Source organism: Pteronotus mesoamericanus, unplaced genomic scaffold (assembly GCF_021234165.1).
Source record: "Pteronotus mesoamericanus isolate MK-2021 breed Mesoamerican mustached bat unplaced genomic scaffold, CSHL_Meso_final scaffold_174, whole genome shotgun sequence".
In the NCBI taxonomy this organism is placed as follows: Eukaryota; Metazoa; Chordata; class Mammalia; order Chiroptera; family Mormoopidae; genus Pteronotus; species Pteronotus mesoamericanus.
In genome coordinates, this window is record NW_026555309.1 from 42,447,941 (window position 1) to 42,472,076 (window position 24,136).

General features: G+C 55.9%; 1 protein-coding gene across 1 annotated transcript in view; it reads right to left on the bottom strand.

The window, feature by feature from the left end:
* ZFAT (zinc finger and AT-hook domain containing) overlaps nucleotides 1-24,136 on the bottom strand; it is a 99,344-nt gene that overhangs the window by 43,178 nt on the left and 32,030 nt on the right. The window contains exons 7-10 of the mRNA XM_054590101.1: nucleotides 14,399-14,486; nucleotides 12,908-13,057; nucleotides 11,037-11,210; nucleotides 1,637-1,725 (exon numbers count right to left, since the gene is read on the bottom strand). Of these exons, the coding sequence (XP_054446076.1) occupies nucleotides 1,637-1,725; nucleotides 11,037-11,210; nucleotides 12,908-13,057; nucleotides 14,399-14,486 (501 nt within the window). The remainder of the gene's footprint in view (nucleotides 1-1,636; nucleotides 1,726-11,036; nucleotides 11,211-12,907; nucleotides 13,058-14,398; nucleotides 14,487-24,136) is intronic.

A 24,136-nucleotide genomic window follows, 5' to 3' on the forward strand; every position in this document is an offset into this window, starting at 1 on the left:
CCAACAATTCCACACATCTTAGGAGGAAAACTGCGCATTTCAGGGCAGACACACTGTTCAGCCGTGCCTGGTTAGAAAAGGACAACGTTCCACACTGAATGCCAAGCCATGAGCGAAAAGTCTAGTGGCACCTCTGGAGGTGCGAGGCGACAACGAGCTGAGCCGGTCTAAGTTCCACATCTAAGCCGTGGGCGCTGCCTTCGCTCTCGGTCCCCTCCTACCAGAAGCGCGCTAGTCTAAGAACTCCAGGGTCCTCCCCCGGACCACATCTGCCAGTGGTGAAATGCAAAATAAAGCTCTTAAATGTGATTGTGCACAAGCTACGTACACACTGAAGAACCTCCCCAGCTGAGACTCTGACACTCTTACGTGGTGGCCTGGGTCTGACTTGTGAAACTCACGTTCAGTGGAGATGTTACAGCAGCTACATGAGCAATGTGGGCAGCTTCCTCAGTTCCTCCAGTTTTCTGCCCACATGAGTAACTGAGACAATGCAGTGGGAAAGTTCAGGCCGAGCACTCGGAGACAGAGCCCAAGTTCTCCCTCCCTTTCTGGATACTGAAACCACAGGAGCCCTTATCCTCAACAAGCCACTTGGTTTCTTAACTACAAGAGGACAGAGCAGAACTCCTGTCTCACAAGGCTGTTCTGAGCATCAGATGAGCCTATGGACAAGGCGGGTCCTCCTCACCTTAAAAGCAATGACAACACAGGTTGGTCGATATGACGATGGAGACTGAAATCTGTGGGTGTGGTCTTGGCAGGAAAGACCGACAGGTGGTCAGCTAACTTCTCTGAGGTTCAGTTCTTCCTCTGTCCCGTGGGGGAGAGGAGACCCACCAGGGGAGCCCCTGAGTTGAGGGGTGTGAAGCCGCCAGTGCAGGCACGAAGCCGATGCTCGATGAGTGCCACCTGACTGTGGCCAGTGGTCCCTACACCGTCCGCCATGCTCGGGGTGGTGCTGGACATGGTCCCAGCAAACGTACTGGAGCATCGCATCTGCTGTGCCCACGTGTTGGCTGACGCCAGCAGCAGCCGCACCCGCATCCATTTTAAGGCTCAAGTTGCCACGCGCAGGGCAGAATTCGGAGCAGAGCTGTTGTCAATAACCGAACCAGAAGCAATGGCCAAGAGACGACGACCATCTATGTTACAGAAACGTCCATGAGAGAGGCTGGAGGGACAGGGAGGCCCCCGTCTCCCGAGCCCTGATGCGTGCTGGGCACCGTGGCGGGCACTCCTGAGCACCCCCTCCGCTCCTACAACAGCCGCCAGGCGGGCGTCTTCACACCTGCCGGGTCAGGGGATTTACCTAAGGAACCCAGGATCTGCAAGCACACATACTTGTCCCTAAAGCCCCCTTTCCGTCCTCTAAGTCACTCCAGTTTCTGATGGCAAGAGCGTGCCTTTTCCCTGGGGTGCACCCTCTTACCCTCGCTTCCTAGCCTTGGTCTCCAAAGGACAGAGAAATGCCACCTTTCTGAAAGGGGCCCGAGGCGTAGCTCCTTTATTCCATGAGCCACAGGGCCCAAAAGTGAAGGGAGCACCAGGAACAATGAGAGGGTGCTCTGCCCACCTCCCTTGGAAAAGCCGTGCGTTGGCAGCCCGAACACCCGCGCGCCTCCCGCGCCCTTACCTTGAAGGAGGCGTGCTGCTCCATGTGCCGAAGCAGCTGTGGCTTCTGGGCCGCCGTGTAGTCACACACCGTGCACTTAAACTGCTTCCCTGGAAAGAAGGGGGGACAAGGTGAGCGTCGCCAGGCACGAAGCCGGGTATGTGAAGACACCTTCGTCATCCGGGAGTCCAGGATCTCAGGCAGGGAACAGGCAGGTGGGGGCACAGACACAACGCGGCCCGCGGGGTCCACCACAAGTGGAGGAGGGGACAGCCAGCTGGGCCCGGGGAGACCCATGAGCAATGACACCTGAGTAAAGGTGTGTCCAGGTGACTAGAGGAGACACAAGGAGGGACAAGAGAGCACAGAGGTGTGGACCCGGTGGCCGGGAAAGCGCGGCAGCTGGGCCTCCCTCCGGGGCCTAGTGTGTAAGGCCTGGAGAGCCACGCGCGGGCCCCGAGGGCCGGGCGGCCCGAACTCGCCAGTGAGTGAGGGCGCCATCCCGAGAGCCGCGAGAGCCTGCGGAAGGCCAGGAGCCGGGAGCAAGGTCTGCGCTAAGGAGTGCCTGACGCGGGAAGGGGATGCGAGGAAGAAGGCGACAGGAGAAGGCAAAACGTGGCTCTCTGAAGATCAGCGTTTATGCAGACACGCACTAACGGGTGCACAGGCACACGTTAATGGACTGTATACAGGGCACGCGACATGTTTTACCCGCGGGTGAGCATAAGGAAACCTCAACTTGCAAGAATACAAACATGTACAGCCCAACATAAATATGGCTACTTCTCGTAGCAGCAAGTGTGCACCCAGTGGCATTCTGTTAAACTGCACCGAAACAAAAAGGAAACCTTACACAGCTTATGTGAGTGACACTTTCAACAGGAGCAGAGGGCCAACAGCATAAACATATTAATGCAAGTTACCCCTATCCTGCCAGCTGAACAAAACCCCAGTTCTAGATTTTACTAACCCTGCAAGTCAAAGTGTGGGGGGAACTTCTTCACGTCTACAGCAGTCAAGTCACACTTAGAAAGGAATTAACACTTTTTCTTTACAGAGTATCATCTTTTTCACACATCTCTACGCCTCTTCAGTACAATCTCAGCCACCCACACTTTGCCCCTGCTTCACAACACCTGTAAATACATCATTATGTGCCAGGCACCCGGGCCCCATAGGGCCTGGGTCCCCCGCCCGCCGTGGGGGGAGAACTGAGAGAACCATTCTCCGAGTTGATGAGTCTTTTCACTTATCACCAAGGCCCTTGGATCAAAGAGGAAAAGAGTTCAGTGCTAAGAAGATGCCCAGGAACGGACACACGGCGTCCCCTGTTGGAGACCCAGAGGCGGCCGTCTGTGGGCACCCTCCCGTGTCTGCAGAGCTCGGGTGAGGCGGCAGCTCCTACAAGCCGCTGCCAAAGCCCAAGGCCCCAGAGGCCAGGCAGGAAGTGCCGCCAGTGTTTCCAGCAGCCACGGCCAGCCCCGCCTAGCAGGCCTGGAGGAGGCCTGACATGACCCTCTGCTGCCTGATTAAAATAACGCACCGTGGGGTCACGGCACTCACAGAAGCACTTTGAGGCGGCCAGATTGTTTTCTGTCAGGGTGCTCCTGAGAGCGGCAGGGAGAGTGGGCTGGAACACCTAGGGTTCCCACGAGGGCACGGCGACTTCAAAGGGCTGGCAGACCAACAGCCCATGGCCGCATCTGGGTGCAAGTCACGCAGCAGCCCAGGAGAAGGAAGGAGGGATTACAGAGAAAAAAAAGATTGCTTTTTTTATAAATTTCACACAACGCACCCGACTGGCTGGACCTACTGAGCGACCGGCGTCAGCGGCTGTGCTGAACGTGACGTGCCTGCTCTCTCCACCCGTGCACCCCGAAGCCTGGGGAGGCAGGTCTCCCTGATCCAGCAGGTGGGCAACTCGCCTGGGAAGAAGGCCCCGAAAACACAAAGACCCAAGTCTCTACAAGGTCCCCTGGCACCTTGATAATATGCCTGCCCCTCTCTGCCCCGGCGACCTCAAACGAGTGTCTGTCAGCGGCAACCTGAGGCGCCCAGCACACGGAGCTGTCGGGTGGGTCAGTGACTGGGTAAACGTGAAACACCAAGATCCCAGAAAGCAAGTGATAAAAAAGACAAAAAGAAAAAAGAAAAAAGAAAAAAAAGGACACAAACACACACTCAGGAGGGGACTAAATCAGAGTTAATTAATCAGCGGAAGTCCAACGACAGCAAACACTTAACATAGGGGCACCGCACGCCAGCCAATGGGACGGATGCTTCATGCACATGAACTCATTGAACCCATTTAATCCTCACCATACTATCTGATGTTAATGAGTTATCAAATAACTAAAAAGTATCGCAACACGGTAGGATTTGATAACCATCAAACTAAGAAACTGGACATTTTTAATAACATGAAGTGCTATTATGAAAGTGCTAATAAAAGAATTAAGCTGAAGTTCCCACTTTCACATCTCTGCTACAGTATTTTTTTTTTTTTTTTAAAGTGGGCAGTGCGATGCCTCCCTAAAATGACCGAAATGAGTGCCACCCGCTCCTGGAGCCATGCCCTCTGGAAGTAATTCAAAAGGAAACGCCTGTATGCCAGAAGGGCCCCTGCCGCAGGCATTCCCGTGCTGGGAGGGCAGACGGGACGGTAACACACTGTCCAGAACTGAGGCGGCGGCTCGGTGACGCACGGACTGCCGCCTCAACGGGACGTTCTACGACTCTCAGATGTGTCACCCGTGGCCTCCAGGGCAACAAAATATAATGATAACATGGATTTTGAGGCTATGAGAATAATATTTATACTTTAATCCGAACTATCTACTCACTCCATATGACTCAAGATTGGAACACTTTTAAGAAGAACGACTCATTTGTTAGGTGATAGGATTGTGCGCACACTTGCGAAAAGGGGTTAGCTTTTGGAGATTGCTGTTTTCAGTGTTTCCTGTGCAACAGAGAAGCATTTCAGATAAATCGGCACCCGCCTCGAGTGTTTCACCCCATCCGCTACACCCACAGTCCAGAGCACAGGTCTTTCAACACAGAACCATAAAATGGTATCAATGGCTCCTGAACTTGAAGCTCAAAAGATTTCACTGTCCTTCAAAGCACCACCACCCAGCCTTGAGGAAGTCTGTGCTGGCTTGCGGCGCTCTTTCTTCTCCACACACAGACAGCGGCCTGATTTGGTAAATGACCTCAGGGCGGGCACTTTCTGTCTTCCGAGGCAGGGTTTCACTCTGGTCCACATTCGAGGCCATTCTGAGCCAAGTCCTGGCAACTAGGAGGGCAACAGGCAACAGGAAACCAAGCCACACGCCACTTTCTGGAGAAACACAGGTGGAGGAAGGCACCCGAGCGCACCGCCAAATCACCACCCCCATGCAAAGGGCCACCTGCAGCACCGGCGCCTCCCAGTCACTGGCTGCGGAATTTAGAATCTCGACTGCGTAGAAAACTCTTCTGATTTGACTCAGAGGCCCAGATGTTACAGGTCAAAATCACAGGCACCTAGATGAGCCCCACAAATACAACGGTAAAGGAAGAAGCCAAACACAAAAGAACACCTATTACACCAATCAATTTATGTGAAATTCAGACATGCAAGGCTGAGGGAGAAGACTAGGCAGGGGGTGCCTTGAGGAGGAGAGATGGGGAAAATGTGGGAGTGGGGGAGAAACTTCTGCGGGTGGCACCGTTCCGAGTCTTGTCCCAGGATGCGGTCACATGAGCGTGCCTCCTTTGTGAGAACCCATTGAGTGGTAAACAATTATGCAATTTTTTGGTATGTGTGATACTCTTAACTTTTAAAAGATAAGAAAAAAACAACACAAGAACAAAGCAGTGAGGCCGCCCTCCCCAGATGGGATTGGGGATGGGCACCCAAGTTCAGGAAAGAAAAAACAGGTCCAGTGCTCAGGCGGGCAGGAAGCAATCCCTGGGCGGGATGGGCCAGCGCCCTCCCTGGCCGGGGGGCAGCTGTGGGGCTCACTCTCGGCGAGAGGAAGCCTGGCCTGGCGAACAGCTCAGCACCTGTCCCCTCCTTCTGTTTCTCACTTCAGCCTCGTCTGCTTGATGAAGTTCCCCGAGGAGGGTTCCAGCTGCTCAGTTTCTTTAAATAGAGTTCTATATACAACTAAGGAGAAATGGAACAGTAGAAAGATCTGAAACCATCTCGTGAAAATAAAACCATCCCCTTCACCTTCAGGTACGTGGGTTCCACCAGAGCCCAGAGAAGGACAGCAATGGAGAATTCCTCCCAAGTGAAGGCACCGTGTTTAAATACCTATTAAATTAAATCACCCCTGCCAAATCCAACTTTACGTGCCCCCCACACTTGAAGGGACATTAAAATACTTAGAAAAAGAAGTGCCCATAAATCTGTTACTAGCAATAATAGGTAGAGGCAGGGATGTGAAAATGCCTTCTGGTGACTGTTGAGCCAGTCTCACTGCAAAAGGTCGTGTTCTGCACAAGCAAACTTTTCAGAAAACTGAAAAGTTGACCCTTTCAACATGGATACTCTTTAAATATGAACAACTGCACTGTGCCTTCCGACTGAGAGAGTATCTGGGAGAAGGGTAATTTGATCCTTCCTAAGTGACACAGGCAATGAAGTTAATCACCACAGACGTCATTCTCACAGTGTGTCGCTGAGTTTTGGGGACTTTGAGAACACGGACCACAAAGAACAGGTCCATCTACCCAACAGCTCAAATGACCCAACACACTTAACATGAACATGGTCTCCCCACAGCCCCGCCGCGTCAGGCCCGTCACGCTATGCCCCAGACACATCCAGGCCCCAACTCCCGAGCCTGGCCGCACCCCCTTCTACGGCAAAGGGATGTGGCAGATGTGATCAAGGTCAAGATCTGAAGACGGGGAATTTTCCTGGGCCAGGCAGACGGACCCAATGGAATCGGAAGAGCCTCTGAGAGAGAGGCAGGAGGGTCGGAGTCAGGCAGCAGATGTGACGACGGAGCACAGGACGCAAAGAGCCTGGAAGCTGCTACGCTGCCGGCTTGGAAGGGGAAGGAAGGGGCTCCCAAGCCTGAGGGCGGGGGCAGCCCCTGGCAGCTGGGGAGATTAAAGAGATGGCTTCTCCCCCAGAGCCTCCAGAAGGCGCGCAGCCTGCTGACACCTGGATTTAAGGCTCCTGACCTCCAGAGCCGTCACATAATAAATCTGCGCTGTTTTAAGCTGCTGCACTTGTGGGGGTTTGTCACAGCAGCCAGAGGAAACGCGCACGCCCACCTTACCAACAGGGATGGCACCGGCCCAGGGCTCTGGCCCTCCTGCCTTCCTGCCGCCCCTGGCGTGAGGACAGCGCCCCTCGGGAAGCACAGTGTGCTCTGCAGCCGGCAGGCGCTCCGCGGAGCACGCGGCCCCGCAGCTCCAGCATCTGCGGCGGTTTCTGCAACCGCAAATCAGAACAGAAAGAGCTACAGCAATAAAAACACAGCTTAAGAAGTCCCTGGGCTTGAAAGGCTAAGCCTAAAGCTTCTGCGGACTTTGAGGGTGCCGGTCCTCTGTGATTAGCGCATCCGTTCTGAGGCCGGGAGGACCGGGTCAGGATAAGCCTCCAGAAGAAACAGAAGGCGGCCCAGAGTCGGATGAGAGAGTGGCAGAGGGATGGGACTGGAACGGATCACAGGGACTGACACTGTGCCGGGCACAGAAGCCGGGGCCCTCTGCCCGGGGGACGGTTAGGGAGCCAAGCCTTATTCGAGTCTAATCTATTCTGTAAGTTGCACGGTCCATTTCACAGTGTGGACTCAGTTATTTCCAATGAACCTTATCATTCATGAAAACCTGTGAACGAGAGTGTCTGGTGGACCCACACAGGGTGCACACACAAAGTGGCACCCTGGGCCCTGAGGTCAGCACCCTCCCACCCCCTACCCAGACCCCGGTCCACAAAGATGCGCCACAGGCTGCCCTCCATGCTGCCCCAACCTGGCCCTGCCCCCCTGGGGAGGGGGACAGTGGGGCGAGGGTGCCACAGGCGCCAGTCCCTGAAGCCCAGGAAGTGAACACAGGGAGGTCAACCAGCTGGCAGCTCGGGTACCACCTTCTACCGGCTCCCTGCTTTCAGAGTGTGTTTTTAGAAACAGAGGCCATGGCTGCTGGGGCTACTTTATCCTAGAGGGCTCCTGCCTTTCAGAGGGCAGGGCGAGGAAAACACTCCGCACTTACTCTCCCAGAAGGTGTGGCATGGGATCTCCTACTAGAAACTGGAGAAGGACAGAAAGGCAGTTCCCGCACTCTGACCTAATTTCCTCCCTGACCCCCCTCCCACGTGTCTAATTTGCACCAGCACAGGCCTGACGGAGCTTGGGTAATTCCTCTCTGCAAATTTTACCAGAACACCTCTTAACTCAAGTGCAGGAGGCCAGGCTGGATCGCAGGGAGCGGGAATCCAAAGGAATGAGCACTGACCTTCAGAGAGCTTTTCATGTCACAATTAGGGAATTCTTGCGTGATAACCTCACACAAAGGCACTGTGCCACCTAACCCTCCCCACCTGCTCCAGGTGAGCGCAGTCGCGGGTCGGCCCCCAGACCACACACCATCCCTAGGCCCTCTCTAAAGCCCAGAAGGGGGAATGCGCCTCGGCATGGGGTCTGCCTGACGCTCTTGCCTGCTGGCGCTGTCCCTACGAAGGCTTTGGTCGGGCCCTTTACAGATCGACGTCTCTCTCCATCCGCACCGCCTGGCAAACCTGTTTAACTGAAGCCTCACCCCGGCTGACCTACCCCCTCTGAGGCACGGTAATGAGCTCCTTTGGGAAACGGGAATGAATAACCAGAGACAGATCGCTTTCAAGACGACAATAAATGTGAAAAATTGGATTCACAAGCAGGTAAAGGACAGAGTACGTACTCAATTCCTTTCTACTTCATTAAAAGATGCCCAAGAAGAGCCATTTCATAATGAGTGCCTCTTCCACATTTTAAAATATCTGATCCACAAGCATTCCACTTGATACGACTGAGAGATGAGATGGGGAAAATAACTGGCCATCTTTGAGGGTGACCAGCTCCCAACCATTTTATGCAGGCTGCTGCACATTGCTCTTTTTCCCCGTGACTCCGTCAACAGAATTTCAATCAACAAAAGCCTTCTACAAATCAGGTACTGTTTGAGGTGCTGGGGGTACAAAACAAATACAGCTAAAGTCAAAAATCCCTGCTCTTGGAGCTCACCATCTAGCGGGAGACACAGAAAACCGCAAATAAGAAACGTACAAGTGTCAGAACAAACAAGGAACGTACGAGCATCGGAGAACAAATAAGGAAGGTACAAGGATCAGAGAAAGGTCTACGGAGAAGCAGCAGGAAAGGTAGAAAAGAGTATGACGTGACAGGTGGAGCGTCCAGGGGTGGAGACAAAAAATGGTAAAGCAGGAAACTATGTGGTTCATGAGGGAGAGATGAGCCAGGATGAGAACAAGAAGCATGGGCATGCGGCACAGCTGGCTTGGTGGCTGTGAGATTCTTTGACACACAGCGGCCAGGGAAGCCCGCCCTGAGAAAGGGACCATCCCGTAGACCCCCGGAGGCCGTGAACAAAGCATCCACAGAGGATCGGGGGAGCACAGGCCGGGTAGAGGCTGGTGCCCTGACGCGGGCCTGGACCTGGTGGGCCTGAGGGACAGGAAGGAGACCAATCCATCCAGAGGCGGGGCAGGAGGGAGTGGAGCAGGTGAGCTGGATGTGCAGAGGCTCAGGGAGTCAGCCAGGCCGCAGCAAGGACTTGGGCTGTTACTGACATTCGTTTCAACAGGGAAGCTGGTCGCTGTGTGGGAACGGACTGCAGGGGACAAGGGCAGACGCAGGGGGAGCTGTTGGGGGACTAGTGGCTTGTACAGATCTGTGCTGTGATGGTGCAGGAAGTGGAATCCTGAATCCTGCCGAAGGGAGGACCCCCAGGGTTCGCTAACAGACAGTCCAGAATGACCGCAGGCTTCAGCCTGGAGCAACTGCAAAGGGTCGGCGGCTGAGATGGCACAGCCCGTGGGCAAACTGTGGCAGGGGCCCCACCCAACCTGCCGCCTGCTGTTGTAAGGCTGGGGGTAAAGAGTGCTTTCACAAGGTTTGTAAAACAAAACAAAATAAAAACAAACAAAATAAAAGTATGTAGCAGAAAATATGGCACTCGACACCTAAAACATTTACTCTCTCTTTGCAGAGCCTGGCGACCCCTGGCCCACAGGCGACATGGAGCGCAGTGCTGCACATGCCGAGCTTAAGGAGCCTTCTGGACCTGCGGGGGCAGGTGCCGAGGGGGCAGGTGTAGGGGCAGGGCTGGGGCGTGGAAGGGAGGGCAGGGCTAAAGTGGGAGTCTGGAAGCCCCTCCACGCAAGTGGATAAAGACTGCAGAGATTGCCTCAGGTGGGAGCGCAGAAAGAAGAGCCCACGGACTCAGCCCTGGGGCCTCCCCGGCTACAGAGATCGGGGCCAAGGAGGGTCCAGCAGAGGAGCGGCCGGCAAGCAGGGGAAGAATTCTCCCCGCGTTACTGATGAGGAAACTGAGGCTCAGGGACACAGTCCTCTGACCAAGGTCATCCCCCTAGGCAGCGGCAGGCAGGCAAGACTCCCCGAGCCAGCCCCTCTCAGCAGGACGGTCCTGCCACGGGGACCTCCGCCCACCATGGCCCACACCCGCCTCCCAGGAGCTCCCACACACCCCACCATCACTGCTCCTTCCTGTACCAAGGCTGCGTGCTCCTCGTCCTCCCATAGGACTGGGAACCCCTCGAAGGCAGGAACTGTTCCTTACTGACCCTGTTCCCCCAGAACCTACCTTCACAGCTGGCACTTAGTGAGGACCCAATCGATGGTTCTTAAAGAATGAGTGGAGTTAGAAATCCATTGGACACCTTACCACGGTCAAACGGGCCCCAGTACTGTGTGTACTGTGGACTCAGTCCCCCTTTGGACCGAACGTGAGAACCCTGACGATGTGGCTTGGACGACAAGAGCACCCACAGGGAACATCAGGCCGGGCCAACCTCGGACGCGCTCAGGATTCTCAGGCTCAAGTGGGGGTGGAGGGGTGAGGGCGACTGCAACTCGCAGAGCCCAAGGTCGAGGCCTCCGAGGCGGCCGCGTTCCTGGGCTGCCCACCCACCCCCAATGCGCACGCCCGCGTGCGCACGCAGTGTGTTTCTCGAGCCCCAGGGGCCCTCCGGCGCAGCTCCAGCCCTGGCTGAGCGCAGGGCCGCGGGGCGGCCGGCGAGGTCTCCGCGGCTGCTGCGTCTGGGGACGGACACACCCCGAGACGCTCGCCCGCGCCTGCCTCCAGGACGCCGTGGCTTCTGCTGCACCTGGAGGGTCGGCTTCCAGCGCCCTCTCCGGGGAAGAACACTCGCTTTGCAGTCACTCGCTCACTCACTCACCGTCCGCAGTGTGCAGGAGCTTGTGACTTTTCAGCGTCCCCTTGGATTTGAATTTCTTGCCACACATGTCACAGAGGTGGGTCTTCTCGGTGCTGTGACGATTCATGTGAGCCTTGAGGTTGCTCTTGCTACGAGTCGCGTACTCACACAGAGAGCATTTGAAGGGTTTCACGCCTACAGAGAAGGGAAAACACACGCGCACACGTTTATTTATGGGTGTGTGTCCGTATCCACTTGTAATGAAGCAGCGCGTGGCTTGTCCCTAAGCGCCTGCACCCTTCCCCACGCCTTGCCGTCTGGACCGGGAGGTGCTTCCTCCTCGGCAGCCTTCTCGGACCTCCTCAGAGAGAGTCCTTGCTTCCCTGTCAGCGTGCCCAAAGCCTGCAGCTCGCCACTGGCTGGCCTGCTCACCATGCACGCAGCGAGCTGTCCACGCCTGCCCATCCCTGCAGTCCGGGAACCCCAAGGGCTCAAGGCCCTGAGTGGTCTATTCACCAGGTGTTCATGAAATCCCACTGAACTGAGTTAAACCAAGCAAACTTAAAGCAACCACAGGCCTCTGCAAAGATCAGCGGGGTCAGACGTGAAAGCATGCGTCACTTCTGAGATCAGCAGAGCTTCCCCAGGCCGGTGCTGGCCAGGTGGCAACTGGGACCGCGGGGCACCCTGGCATCTGCTGCCCCTCCGTCACTCATCGAACACCCACAGGATCCGCTTCGCAGCAAATACTGATTTGAAGCCGAGGGGCCCGGCCCCCCTGCGCTGCCCAGAGAGAAATGCAGACCAGGAAACGGGCCCTGGAGCCTGGTGTGCCACGTGACGGGGGGAAGGCTGCGCCCGCCTGGAGCACAGAGGTGCAACCGCCTCCTCACCCCTCGTCTGTGTACACCCGTGACCTCACGGTGGAGGACACCGGGCCTGACCGCAGCCGTGGCTGCGCCAGGAGCCTGGAGCTGAGGTGCACGCGTGTGCTCGCCGGGAAGGCATCTCCCAGCCGGGCCCAGATCGCGGCTCCTCCTGCCTCGTCCGGGTCCGACCCCCTCACGACCGGCCCCGTGACGCCACTCTTGGTCTCTCCCGTCCGAAAGGCCGCGTCCCTGTGGTTTGAAACCAGGCCATGTTTATCCCACCTGTGGAAAGGGCCGAGTCCTGCATTCCCTCCTGGAGCTGCCTTGTTTCCCCCGCGGTGCTCCAGGTCCCTGACGCACCCCACAGATGTCCGGAAGGGGGAAGGGGCCCCCACAGATGTCAGGCAGGGCTCTCCCGGGCCCCACGGCTCCAGGCCTCATCCATGAGGAGCCACGTCAGACCCAGGGGGAGAAACAAAGCTGGTGCGCCCTGCTGCCTCTAACAGTATCCTGATTCCAATGTCCCCTAGTCCCAGAGAGAGCTCCCCACACTTCCCTTCACGGGCAAGCACCCCAAAAGCAGAGACTATATTCCTCCGCCCCCTACCTCATCTGGACACATCCCTTCCCCTGTCAGAATCCTGAGGCCCTCCTAGCCTTCCTCCATTCAGAACATCATCAGCTGTTTAGCGCCTGCTGGGCACAGCGCACCCTTGTGGGCACCGGAGGTACTGCTGTAACTGAGACTCCCGGCCCTTGCTTCCTGCTGCAGGAGCCCCAGTAATTTATCGACACAGCGAGGAGAGCTATGAAGAACTGCACGCCTTTCATCACTGCACCTGCACTAAATCAGTAACACTGAAATCACTGGCCATCGCAGACTGGTGGGCGTGCTTCCCGGCGCACTGAGGAAGTTCTAACTGCAGGGGACCCAAAGATGTGGCTTCCTCCTCCCTCCCTCCCCAGTGAAGTGTGCGAGCACAAAGCTCAAAGGCTGCCCCACTCGGAGAGATGGATACTCACCTTCGTGAGCCCAAATGTGCCGCTGGAGGTCGGAGCCGTTCTTCATGAAATAGAAATCACAATATGGGCACTTCATGGCTCTCTTCCCAATCAGCCCTTTCAGCTGGACCCTCCTCCCAAGCACCTCAGAGATGGTGCTCATGGAAACCTCTAGAAGAAATGCAGGCAGGCGATGAGAAGCCGCGGAGGACCTTGGGCCAGGTTACTTGTGAACAGACCTCGCGACAGCCCCCAAACTGGCTGGTCAGTCCCAGCAGCAGAGGCGGCAAACCAGCACGTGCCCCACGGTTGTCACGAGAGAGGAGCTCTGCCTGCAAGTCAACCCAGCGCCTAATCAAGCCTCGAATCTAAACACGTGTTTCCATGAAACGGGAGGGATGCAGAAACACAAGGCGGCAGAGGGATCGATGCTGGATGTGAGACCATCTGCAGGAGAACGGCCCCGTTTCTCCCAAGCACCTACGTCCTGGGGCGGGGGGAGCAGGGGGCAGGGGTGCCCTGCAGGAATACAACAAAATTGAGTGCTTGGGCCTTGACTCAGACAGGCCAACTGTGAAAACAAACCCTGCGTCAACTGGGGACGCTTTACGTGGGCTGATGTGAGGCGGTGGGAAGGGGTTACTGTGAATTCTTTGTTCTAATGGTGACACCGTGGTTATGTTGACAAAATCCTTATTAAAGATGCATCCTGAAGTTTTGTTTATGGGGAAATTACTTGATGTCTGGGATATACTTTCAAACACTCCAGAAAAAAAAGTTGGGGGTGCTGGCCCAGGAAAGAAGTTCGGCGACAGGCAAGACAACTGGGGCAGCTCGGCCGTGGGTGCTCGGGAGCCCAGCCCCCAGGACACCCCAGGCGCCGCGGGGACAGCACACGCGACTGGAGTGCAGGTGGCGTGTGCACTCTGACAGGGTGTAGGAGACAGGCTCCCCGAGTGCAGGGCTCTGAGAGGGAACACGAAAGTCAGCAGGAGCTGGACAGGCAGGACGGGGGCATCCAGGCGGCGAGAACAGAAGTGACCAGACAGGGATGCCCGGGCAGCTGGAGCCGCATCTCCGCACGGCTGAGTGGTGCGGAACTGACCAAAGGGCAGTCGCTCCGACTCGCAGAGGCTCCTGGGCCGGGGAGGAAGTCCACACCCCTCATAAACCACCATGTTGGGCAGCACGGACTTATTTACAGAAGGGGCCAGTGCAGGCTCCCTGGGGGGGGGGGGGGGGGCTCTGTGTCAGACTGGCCCTGGAAGTGGCCCACGTAAAGGCATTCCACGTTCATGGCAGAGACAGGCAGGGGCCTTGGGCCACCGCGGGGTCAATGCGGTACACGGCTACGTAAACTCCCAGCGCTAAGTAAGGCAGCTGTTTCTCCCAAGCTCACTCCTGTCTTTGGCCCCCTTAACCCCCATCGTGTGACGCTGGGGCACAATGCAGTTTCACAGCAAGCGAGAGCATCTTGAAATTGCCCTCCCACCCTAACCTGCATAGCCTTACCGGGATGGTTCGTCTTGATATGCGACTTTATCAATCGATCTTCTGAAAAAGACTTTTCACACACAGGACAAGAGTAACTCCTTTTGTCCTTAACAGAAAGAGAGCATAATCAATTGACTGCCTGCTTCCCCCCGGGCTCTGTGGAGAGACCACCACCACCGCCGCCACCACCGCCACCACAGCAGCCAGACGCACAGTGCACCTTTCCAAGGCCGTGACATGCAGCCGGCACCTGGCCCCGCACAGCCTGGCGAGCTCAGCAGTGGCAGGGACCACCGTCGCCTCCCTGTCAGAGGGGGGGCGGCTGAGCAAGCGATGGCAGCCCGGAAGAGGTGACCGGGCTGGGGAAGGCAGGGCTCGGCCTGGGGTCCGCCGGGCACAGACCAGTGCTGCTCTGGGACCCAATGCGCCCCGTGTCCTACAGCGCTTGCTGCCTGGAGGGCACAGGGGTCACGGGTCTTTTCCCGAGACTCTCCACAGGCAGGCACCTGTCACACTCAGGTGACAGATGAAGAAACGGAGGCCAAGGGGTGCAAGGGAGAGCCAGGGTCAGAGCCCAAGTGCACGGACGCCCACCCGGGCTCCCCCCAGAGGCCACGGCACGGGGCTCGCCCAGCACCGGCCCAGCGGACAGCAGGGCGCCGCGCTCGGCCGGGAGCTGCCTCTGTGAACGACCGGGCCAGGGCCACGCTCACCTGCCCTGCCGCTCCAAGCTCACTCAGGGGCCACTGCACAGGACACTCATCCCAGGAGTGTACGTTCGGGGTTAAGCTGTGTCCCCCAAAATTCACATGGGAAAGTCCTAACCCCTCACGCCTCAGGCTTACTTGGAAATAGGGTCATTGTATATGTAATTAGCTAGGTGAGGTCACCAGGGCAGGCAGACTGTGATCCAATTAACTGCTGTCCTTAGAAAAGGACACCTGGACGCAGCATGCGCCCCGGGAGGACGCCCTGTGAGGATGAAGGCCGAACACGGGGGACAAGCCCCCAAGCCCAGGGGCCTGGAGGACGGCCGGCGAGGAGGGCCCCGCAGCCTTGGGAGCCGCGTCAGGCCAACACCCGACCGCGGACTCCTCGCCTCCAGAACCCACCACAGGACAGTGCCGTGCAGCCGCTGCTCCGGCCCTCGGCGTGTGGCGCCGTTACGACCGCCAGAGGGGCTAACGGGGTTGAGCTGAGCAAGGCGACGGAGCAGCGGCCGGTGCTGCCCGGCTCCAGGGGGCAGGTGCTGCGGAGGTGGAGAGCAGCGGCGGTTAGTCCCTGGGGGGCATGGGGTCCATCCCTGCTCCCACCCCAGCGACCCCAGCGTCCCCAGCGGGGCAGACGGCCCAGTGAGACGGCCTCGGTGCACACTGGGCAGGCAGAGAGATGGCGGCAGACCCACACACAACAAGCCTCGGAAGTGTGAGCAGCATGAGCAAGCCCCGCCGTCCACACGTGACAGCGTCCCAGGACCTGGTGGTGAGGACTTGGCGAGTCCAGATGACCACAAAACCAACGCAAGACCTGCAGGCGCCGTGACTGCAGGGACGTGCACCCCCGGGGGCCGAAAACACAGCCCCCGCTCCCTCAGGTTCAATTCCCGCCACGAAGGAGCACCCGCCGGGAGCTTGGCAGGGCTCCCAGGGCTCCCCGCGGGTTAGTGAACGAAGACCATCCGCACAGCCACCCCCAAATGCAGCCTGCCCATGCCCCTCAGTAATAACAATAACAAAGAGCGACTGTGTCTTAAGAGCCGACTGCATGCATAGCACTGGGCAGCACTGCACGTGCCCCCACCTATGAGGCCTTGAAGCACCTGCCCCAGGCCCCCCCACCACCGAGCGCAGAGCTGCACGTCCAGACCAAGCCTCTGTCCCTGGCGCGCTTGCCCTGTGAGGCTCAGGGCTCAGAGTCCCTGGGTTCCGATCCCGTCGTCGCCACTTACTGGCTGGGCGACTTCGGGCAAGTGACGCCACATGTCAGTGCCTTAGTTTCTTCAAAATGTCAATAAAAACTGCCTCCTTTGTAGGGTGGCTGGGAGGGTCGAGGAGGCTAAAAACACCCAAAGTGGACTTCCAGTTTCAGGGCCAGCATGTGAGAAACAACAAGTGAAAATTCGAGCAAGCTGAAGAAGCAACAACTCTTCTTAGAACCACAGGAGGTCATAGGGCAAGTCGGCCCCGCACACAGGTGAAAGCAGCGCACCACACTTACTGGAGCAGAACTCCACACGCAGAAGCCTCCCTGAGAACCAGCACAGCTGTGGGAGCTACAGCTCCGGGGGCCAGTGATGTGAGCACCCCCAGACTTCTGTGAGACTCACCTACACGAGCTCACCCTGTTCTCACAGTGACGCCGGAGAAAAGCGGTCTCCGCGCCGGCAGCAGGGGAAGAAGGCAGCACTTTGAGATGCACCAGAACCTTCTGTTCTTAGCATAGCCCACCCTCAGGGGGAGCTCACAAAGCAGCCGGCTGGAAAGAACAGGACACGTGACGCGTCTGCACCGACCACAGGGAACAAACTGGGAACCAGCGACAGAAAGACGGGTGGAAGATCCCCAGATACGTCCAGATAAAAACACACTCTTAGATAACACAAGGCAAAGAAAAAATCTGAAGAAAAACATTTAAATTTTTTGAACTAAATAAAAATAAAAACATCAAAATCTGTAGAAAGCAGCATTGATGCAGATATTAAAAAAGAGACAAAATCTAAAATCAATCATCTAAGCTTCCACCTTTAGAAAGCAGGGAAAAAGAGTAAATTAAATTCAAACTAACCAGAAAAAATAAAAATCAGAAATCAATGAAACTGAAAATAAAAAAATAATAATAAAAACAAATAAATGGAACCAAATGTTCATTGGTTTTTGGGGGGTTTTTGGTTGTGGTTTTTTGTTTTTGTTTTTGTTTTTTTTTTTTTTTTTCAAAGATCAAAAAACTAATTAAGCCTTTAGCCAAGCTAAGAAAAAAAGAGAGATGACACAATCTAGTTATATCAAAAATGAACAAGGGGACATACTACAGGTCACATGGCCATTGAAAGACTAGTAAAGGAATACTACAAAAAACTCTGTCCACAAATTTGACAACCTACATGAAATAGATCAATTCCTTAAAAGATACCATCTGCCAAAACTCACACAAAAAGGAACAGACAACGTGAATAGACTTATGTCTATTAAAGAAATTGAATCGATAGTTAAAAATCTTCCAAAGCAAAAAGCACCAGGCCCAGATGGGTTCACCAGTGAATTCTACCAAACAATTAAGTAAGAAATTATACTAATTCTCTACAACCTCTTGTAGAAAATGGAAGCAGAGGGAATACTTCCTAACTCATTCGAGGAGGTCAGCATTACTCTAATACCAAAAAAGACAAAGACATTACAAGAAAAGAAAAGTGCAGGCCAGTATCTCTTGTGAACATATATGCAAAAGTCCTCAACACAACACCAGCACGTCAAACCCAACAACGTGTAAAGAGAGCTATGCACCATGACCAAGGGGGCCTCACCCTAGCTAGGCAAGGCACATGGGTGGGGGGGTTTGCGGGGGGGTCTCTGTACTTCCTGCTTAATTTTACAGTGACCCTACAACTGCTCTAAAAAATAAAGTTTATGAAAAGAAACACAAAGTGCTCAGAACAGATTGAGTGCTCACTACATCTGAAAGACTTGGCTGCTGTGGTGGTTAGAGTTACCGTGGAACCTCGGTTCTCGAACATCATTCTGGAAGGCGGTTCAAGAATCCATTTGTTCAAAAAGCAAATCATTTTTTCCCATTAAAAATATAGCATCAGCATAAAAGGGCTCTCAGGTCAAGAACCGAAGTCTATTCGACAACCGAGACATTTTTTTCTGTGAACGACTTGGTTGAGCACCCATCGTTTGAGATGGGAGACATTCGAGAACCGAGGTTAGGTCGTGCTCTGTGACTCAGCCCAAGGTGGCACTCTTTTCGTGGGCTGTACACCCAGGAACCCGCCCCCCCCGCCCTGCCAAGGGCAAGTCTGAAAGAGCGCGTCCCCAGAGTCCTCTGTGGACTAGCTGCTGTGACAGACCCTCTCCTGAGGCTGGTGTTCCCCAAAGTACGCTTAGAAAAGCCTACTCTATTCTTAGACACAGAAGTCCCCCTGAACAACCGAATAGTATGGGTGGATGCATTTCCCAGCAAACACCTGGGTTCCAAGCGATGCCTGCCAAGCTCCGCTGTCCGAGGGGTGCCAGCGGCTCTGGGGAGCTCTCCTGAGCTTCCTGTCCGGTCTGTGCCCCAGGGTGCCGCCCAGAGTACTTCATGGGCTCCAGGGGCCTTGGAGGACTCCTGCCACTGTCCTCCTCTGCCCTTGACCCTTCCACGGGACCTCAGCGCTCCCGACCCTCACACAGGAACCTGTGTCCACAGTGACACTCTGAAAGACGCCAGGGGCCGGGCACACATCGTGGAGAGGCCGCCCCCCCCACCCCGCGCTGTCCCCAGCGCCCTTGTCATCAGTGTGGATGGAGGCTTTCAGGAGGGCTTTGAAGGAGTTTACAGTGATCTCCCCTGAGTCCTTGCTATTTGATTTTTTTCTTTTAATCTCTGATAGTCTGAAAGCAATTTATCTTAGAGCTTATCAGGGCCCCTCATTTCTTGATGCCTTTGAAGATTGTCGGAAGGACACTGGCAGCGGGAAGGGGTGCAGGGAGAAGGGTGCCCTCTTAGGACTCATTTATTTCTTTTTCAAAACCTCAGTTCCGTACCGGAGATGAAAACCCAAACTGACAAAGCAAACTTAAAAAGAGCGGCAGTTAAAAGCATTCCTGGCAGAGGCGGAGAATGAGAGATCCGCGCCGTGATGACGGTGAGAGGGTCCGGCCCGGTGAGCTTGTTTGTTCCGAGGGAAGTGACCTTCAAAGCAACACAAGACTCCGCAAGAAGGGAGGTGTCAGCAGGAGGCAGAGGCCGTGGTACAGGCGCTGCCCGGGGCTGATGCTCCAAGCCCCGCGCGGCTCCGGACCCCCGTGTGCCACCATTAGCTGTGGCATAAAACAGCACACCTAGAAAGTATTTGGTATCAGCTTCAAAATGTAAGGAGAGTCCACTCTGAGCAATCTCGCGGGAAGAAAAGGTCAGTTACAGCACCCGCTGTCCTGTGGACTCGCCCCTTCACTGCTCAGACCTCCCCGGGCCCCCGTTCAGTGCAGGGCTTTGCGCTGAGGACGAGGCTGAGAGACACTGAGCCTGCCCTCAAGGGGCTCCCGAGCTGGGCCAGAAAGAGAAGTGCCAACACGCAGAGCCCAACTGTCACCGCGGGGCACGCCGAAGTACGGAGAGGACACAGAGGGTGGCGCTTACGCTGTGACAAATTTGAAGTTAGAAAACAGCCAGAAATGGGCTCCACTGGGGATTTCGGCTCAAGGCTTTCTCTTTCACTGAAAGCAGTGGTTTTGCCAGGCTGAGCCCCTCCGGAGCGGGACGTCGGGCTGCCGACAGAAAGCCGTTTTGTGCACAGGACGCTCTGGTGGCCCGAGGTGTCTGCGCTGCGGATCAACACCCAGCAGGGCGACACAGGAACAAGCTGGCCTGTGATCAAATAAGAAAAGGCCATGCTCCAGTAGCTCCGGGAAGGCAGAAACCTACATCCTATCATTGAGGTTCAGTAACATTTTCTGCCACTCAACAATACAAACACACACAAACAACTTACACACCGACCGACCCACGTACTCCCAGAGGGATGCTGGAGGCAGCACCCTCTACTTGCTCTGTGCTTTGTTGGCAACCTAGGATTTCAGCTTACTTCCAGCAAGTACAGGTAAGGTTTTTTAAACTGTGTGCATCTTTTTAGCCAAAAATAGACCATGCACCACTTCTCAAAGTCAAGGGCCGGCATCGATCTTAAACCTGTGAGAGGCCACCACCGCCGGAGGGGGGCACCGCCGCCACCACCGCCGCCACCACCGTGCCCCCGCCTCCGCCCCCGGCTATGCCCGCTCCTGAGGACAAGGACCCGTGCGGTGCCCCTGACAAAGGTCGCCTCCTCACTCCCACAGTGCCCCTGGAGCAGGGGCCTGTCACCCCCACGTCACAGACCGAGGGCCGCAGAGGGCGGGGTGAGCCACACCGCACACAGGTGTCAGAGGAGGAGTGCGACGCCGGCCACGTGCCCCGCCGCGCCCGGCGCCGGTTACCTGCGAGGCCCGCCGCGCAGGGGCCCACGCCGGCGAGGAGCAGAGCACACTGACGTGCTGTGCGCATCCACCGCACGCGCCGCTTCCTGATAGTTCCAAAGTCTGTGTCAGGAGAAACTTGCTGCATTAACAGACTCCCAGGGGCCCCCGCACGTGAGGGTGGCGGTGGGAGCCCCAGAAGGTCATCCGTGACAATCGCCCCCTTGGGGTTCTGATTCGGGACGTCCTGAATTATATCGCCTGGGCCAGGGACTTACACACTTACGTGATGGGACCCACAGGGAACACCCCGCTCAGACATGTGCACATGTTGACACATACACATACTGAAACACGGAAACAAAGGTCTCAGAAACAGAACACTTACCTTTGGTATGGGTGAAGAACACCGATGATTTCTATTTTATGCTATTCCATTTCCTTTTTAAGATAAAGTAGCTGTGGTCCCCTACACCGAGTTAACAATCCTGCAAGGATCATGACCCAGGACTGAAAACACTGATCTGGGAGGAATTGTACACACTCCCTCATTTTCCCCTCACAACCCCGAAAACAGGACAGAGCATCTTACCCCCACTTGATGAGGACAGGGAGGCTCCAGGAGGCCGAATGGCTCGCCCTCAATCACAGACATGGGTATGCGGTCCAAACCCAAAGCCCCCTCACTGAACAAACACCATGTTCTCTTGGGGCTCCCCTTCCCAGAGCGTGCACAGTGCTGTAAAACACGGGTTTGCTCTGGGAACGTCATGGACGCATACCCTCGACTAGGCTCCGCATTTCCTTGATTCTGATATATCCTTGATGGTCAGTGACACCATCTAGTTACCAAGGGAGGGAGAAGGTGCCGGAAAGAAACTGTATGAAGTGTGTGCACACCTCCCGGTCATTAGGTGGATCCTCAGCTGAGAAACACATTTCAGGAGTCACACAGGAACTTCGCCAGGTTACCTGGGGGTCCTCTCACAATGAGAACGGGCCTGGATATAGGGCCATTTGGGGCAGGGAGTGAGAGTGGAGGTTTAATTTTAAATTTCCTTACTTTTGCACTGCACGGGAATCTGTGTGGAAAACATGCAAGTCCTAGGTCAAATGGGAGGGCCCAGCCAGACTTCCAGCGCCCCTGGCCTCCACCCTCTGGGTCACAGGTACGGGGTCCCTCACTGACGCCAAGGGCTCGCCCAGGTCAGGACGGCAGTGCACTCCCAACCCTGCCAGACCTGCCCCCGAGCAGGGTCCTCAGCTGGACAAGGGCGTCTGTACGGCACCTTCACATCACGAAGCCCATCTGTGCCACCTGGGGGCGCCCCGCCACCGCCCTGAGAAAGGAGGCCACAGCATTCACCCCACTGTTCCATGTAAAGTGTCCGGAACAGGCAAACCCACAGAGATGGCAGCAGGTGAGTGGCTGCCTAGGGCTTGGGGAGCAGGAGGTAAGCAGTGACAACTATCAAGTGATCCGCCCACCACGTCAGCCTGTCTTGGTACCTTTGGCTTCTTTAGAAAAATAATTTACAGGCTCAAAAGACAAATGTTGTCTAAACTCAAAATACTGGAACCTGTTTTCATAAAAGATGCTATCTTACTACACCAGCGATGTGGACCACCTGCTTGGGGAAAAATGCTTAGCCATCCCGTACCCTCGTGTAAATATGGAAGGCTCCCCCTTGGTGTGTGCTGCCTACTCTGCTGGGAGCCTCCTCCCTGCCTCTTCTCAGGCCAGGCCCTACTCATCAAGCCCAGAGCACCGCCTCCAGGCAGCCCTCCTTCGCCTGGCCCTGGCCCTGGCCCTCTCCAGGTCGGTTGGTGCTGGCCTTGCTGACCTCCCTCACGGCCATCCTGCCACCTGTTCACCCCCCCGCCCCAACACACATCCCCCAGAGCACCCTGAAGGCCGGGACGGCTCTTTCCCGCATGGGACAGCCCGAGGCCTGGCGCGCAGAGCTGCAGGGGCAGCAGTGCACGTTCACCTTTAAGAGGGTCTCAGGTGAAGAGCCGCCCGTGCCGGCGAGGGGAGAGGCTGACGTTGAACCTGAACCACCTCTAAGATGACGGGAGTGCCGACGAGAGCCAGGACGCCCTCCTGTTTGTGAGGTCCATGGAGTCACCCCGTGTATTCCCTCCTTGCTGCTTTTCTCTGCCGGTAACCCTCAGACATGTCATCACTGCAGCATTAAGCACAGCACAGAAGCAGCACACAGTCCCTGCTCTCCGGGGACAGAGTCTACCGCACCACATTCCTTCTAATGATGTGCAAGTGGCCCAGAGGCCTACCAAGAACTGCGTGGCGGAAATCCAGGACCACAGAGGGGCAGCTCTGTGCCCTGCCAGCAGCGTGACCGTGGGCAGCTTACCACATGACTCTGCAACAGGAGGCTCCGAGCCCACCCAGTGGCGGAAGCCACCCCCACCTGCCGGTGGCGGCAGGAGAACTAAGTAAGGCCGCACGCGGGCCTTTCGCCCAGCACACCGGCCCCCAGGCAGCTCTGCGGGAGTGTCGGCACTGAAGAGAGCGCCTCCCTGGGGCACGATTCCTAACCACAGGGGGTTGGAAAGAGAAGCTTCTTTAAATGCCACTTCACCAAGAAAAATAAAAGCGCATGCAACTGGGGCTGAAGATCAAAGGGCATGTCCCTGATGCGCCCCCAGGGGTGTGGTCAGCAGGCTGGGCACCACGTCCCGGGGCAAGGACACAGCGGGGTGGGACCCCGAGTCCCTCTGTCCCATGCCATGGGCAAGGGAAACAGGTGGGGAAGAAACAAGCAGGCCCCGACTGCCAACCTCCTTTCCAGCCTCCTCATCCCCATCGGTCCGCAGCCTGCATTTCAAAATCTCTAAATCCAGAGCAACAAGTTCCAAAACAGCAAGTGGACTAAACTGAGGCACAGTTATATGACCCTTCTTGAGGCTAAACCGGGCAGCGGTCTGGTTCCTGGTCTAAACGGGCACCCTGCGAGGCTGCCCCTGAGAGCCCGCCCTGTTCCCTGGTAGGCTCGCTCCCTCTTGACTTCACAGGAGTTCCTGGCAAAGTCACAGTGATGATTTCTGCCGCCTCAGCTGTCCCTGCCCTAGGAGAAGACTGGAAGCAAGAGCAACTTGACAGCAACCTGAGAGCAACCTGACAGCAACCTGGAGGGCAGGAGGAACAAGCACTATGTAGGACCAGGTGACAGGCAGCAGCCGATGCAAGTCACGCACGCCGGCGCCGAGCCACATTCTTCATCCGGAGTGTTCCATCTCAGCCTCCCCGTAACTCGAGCAGATCTGTGCACATACACATATACGTACACATGTGGACACGTGTGTGTGTGTGTGTGCTGTGTTTATAGTTGTGTGTAATGTATGGGTGTGCGTGTACGTGTATGTGTTAGACTTACTGGGGATCATTTCATCAATTATATAAATGTCTAACCATTGTGCTACATATTTGATGTTAATATACCATATTTTGTGATGTATAATGTGCACCTTTTTGCCCAAATTTTTGAGGGAAAAATAAGGATGCACGTGAAACATGGGTAGTACTGATTCCATATCTATATAAGTGTTTTTAATTCTTTTATTTATGCTTATGCATTAA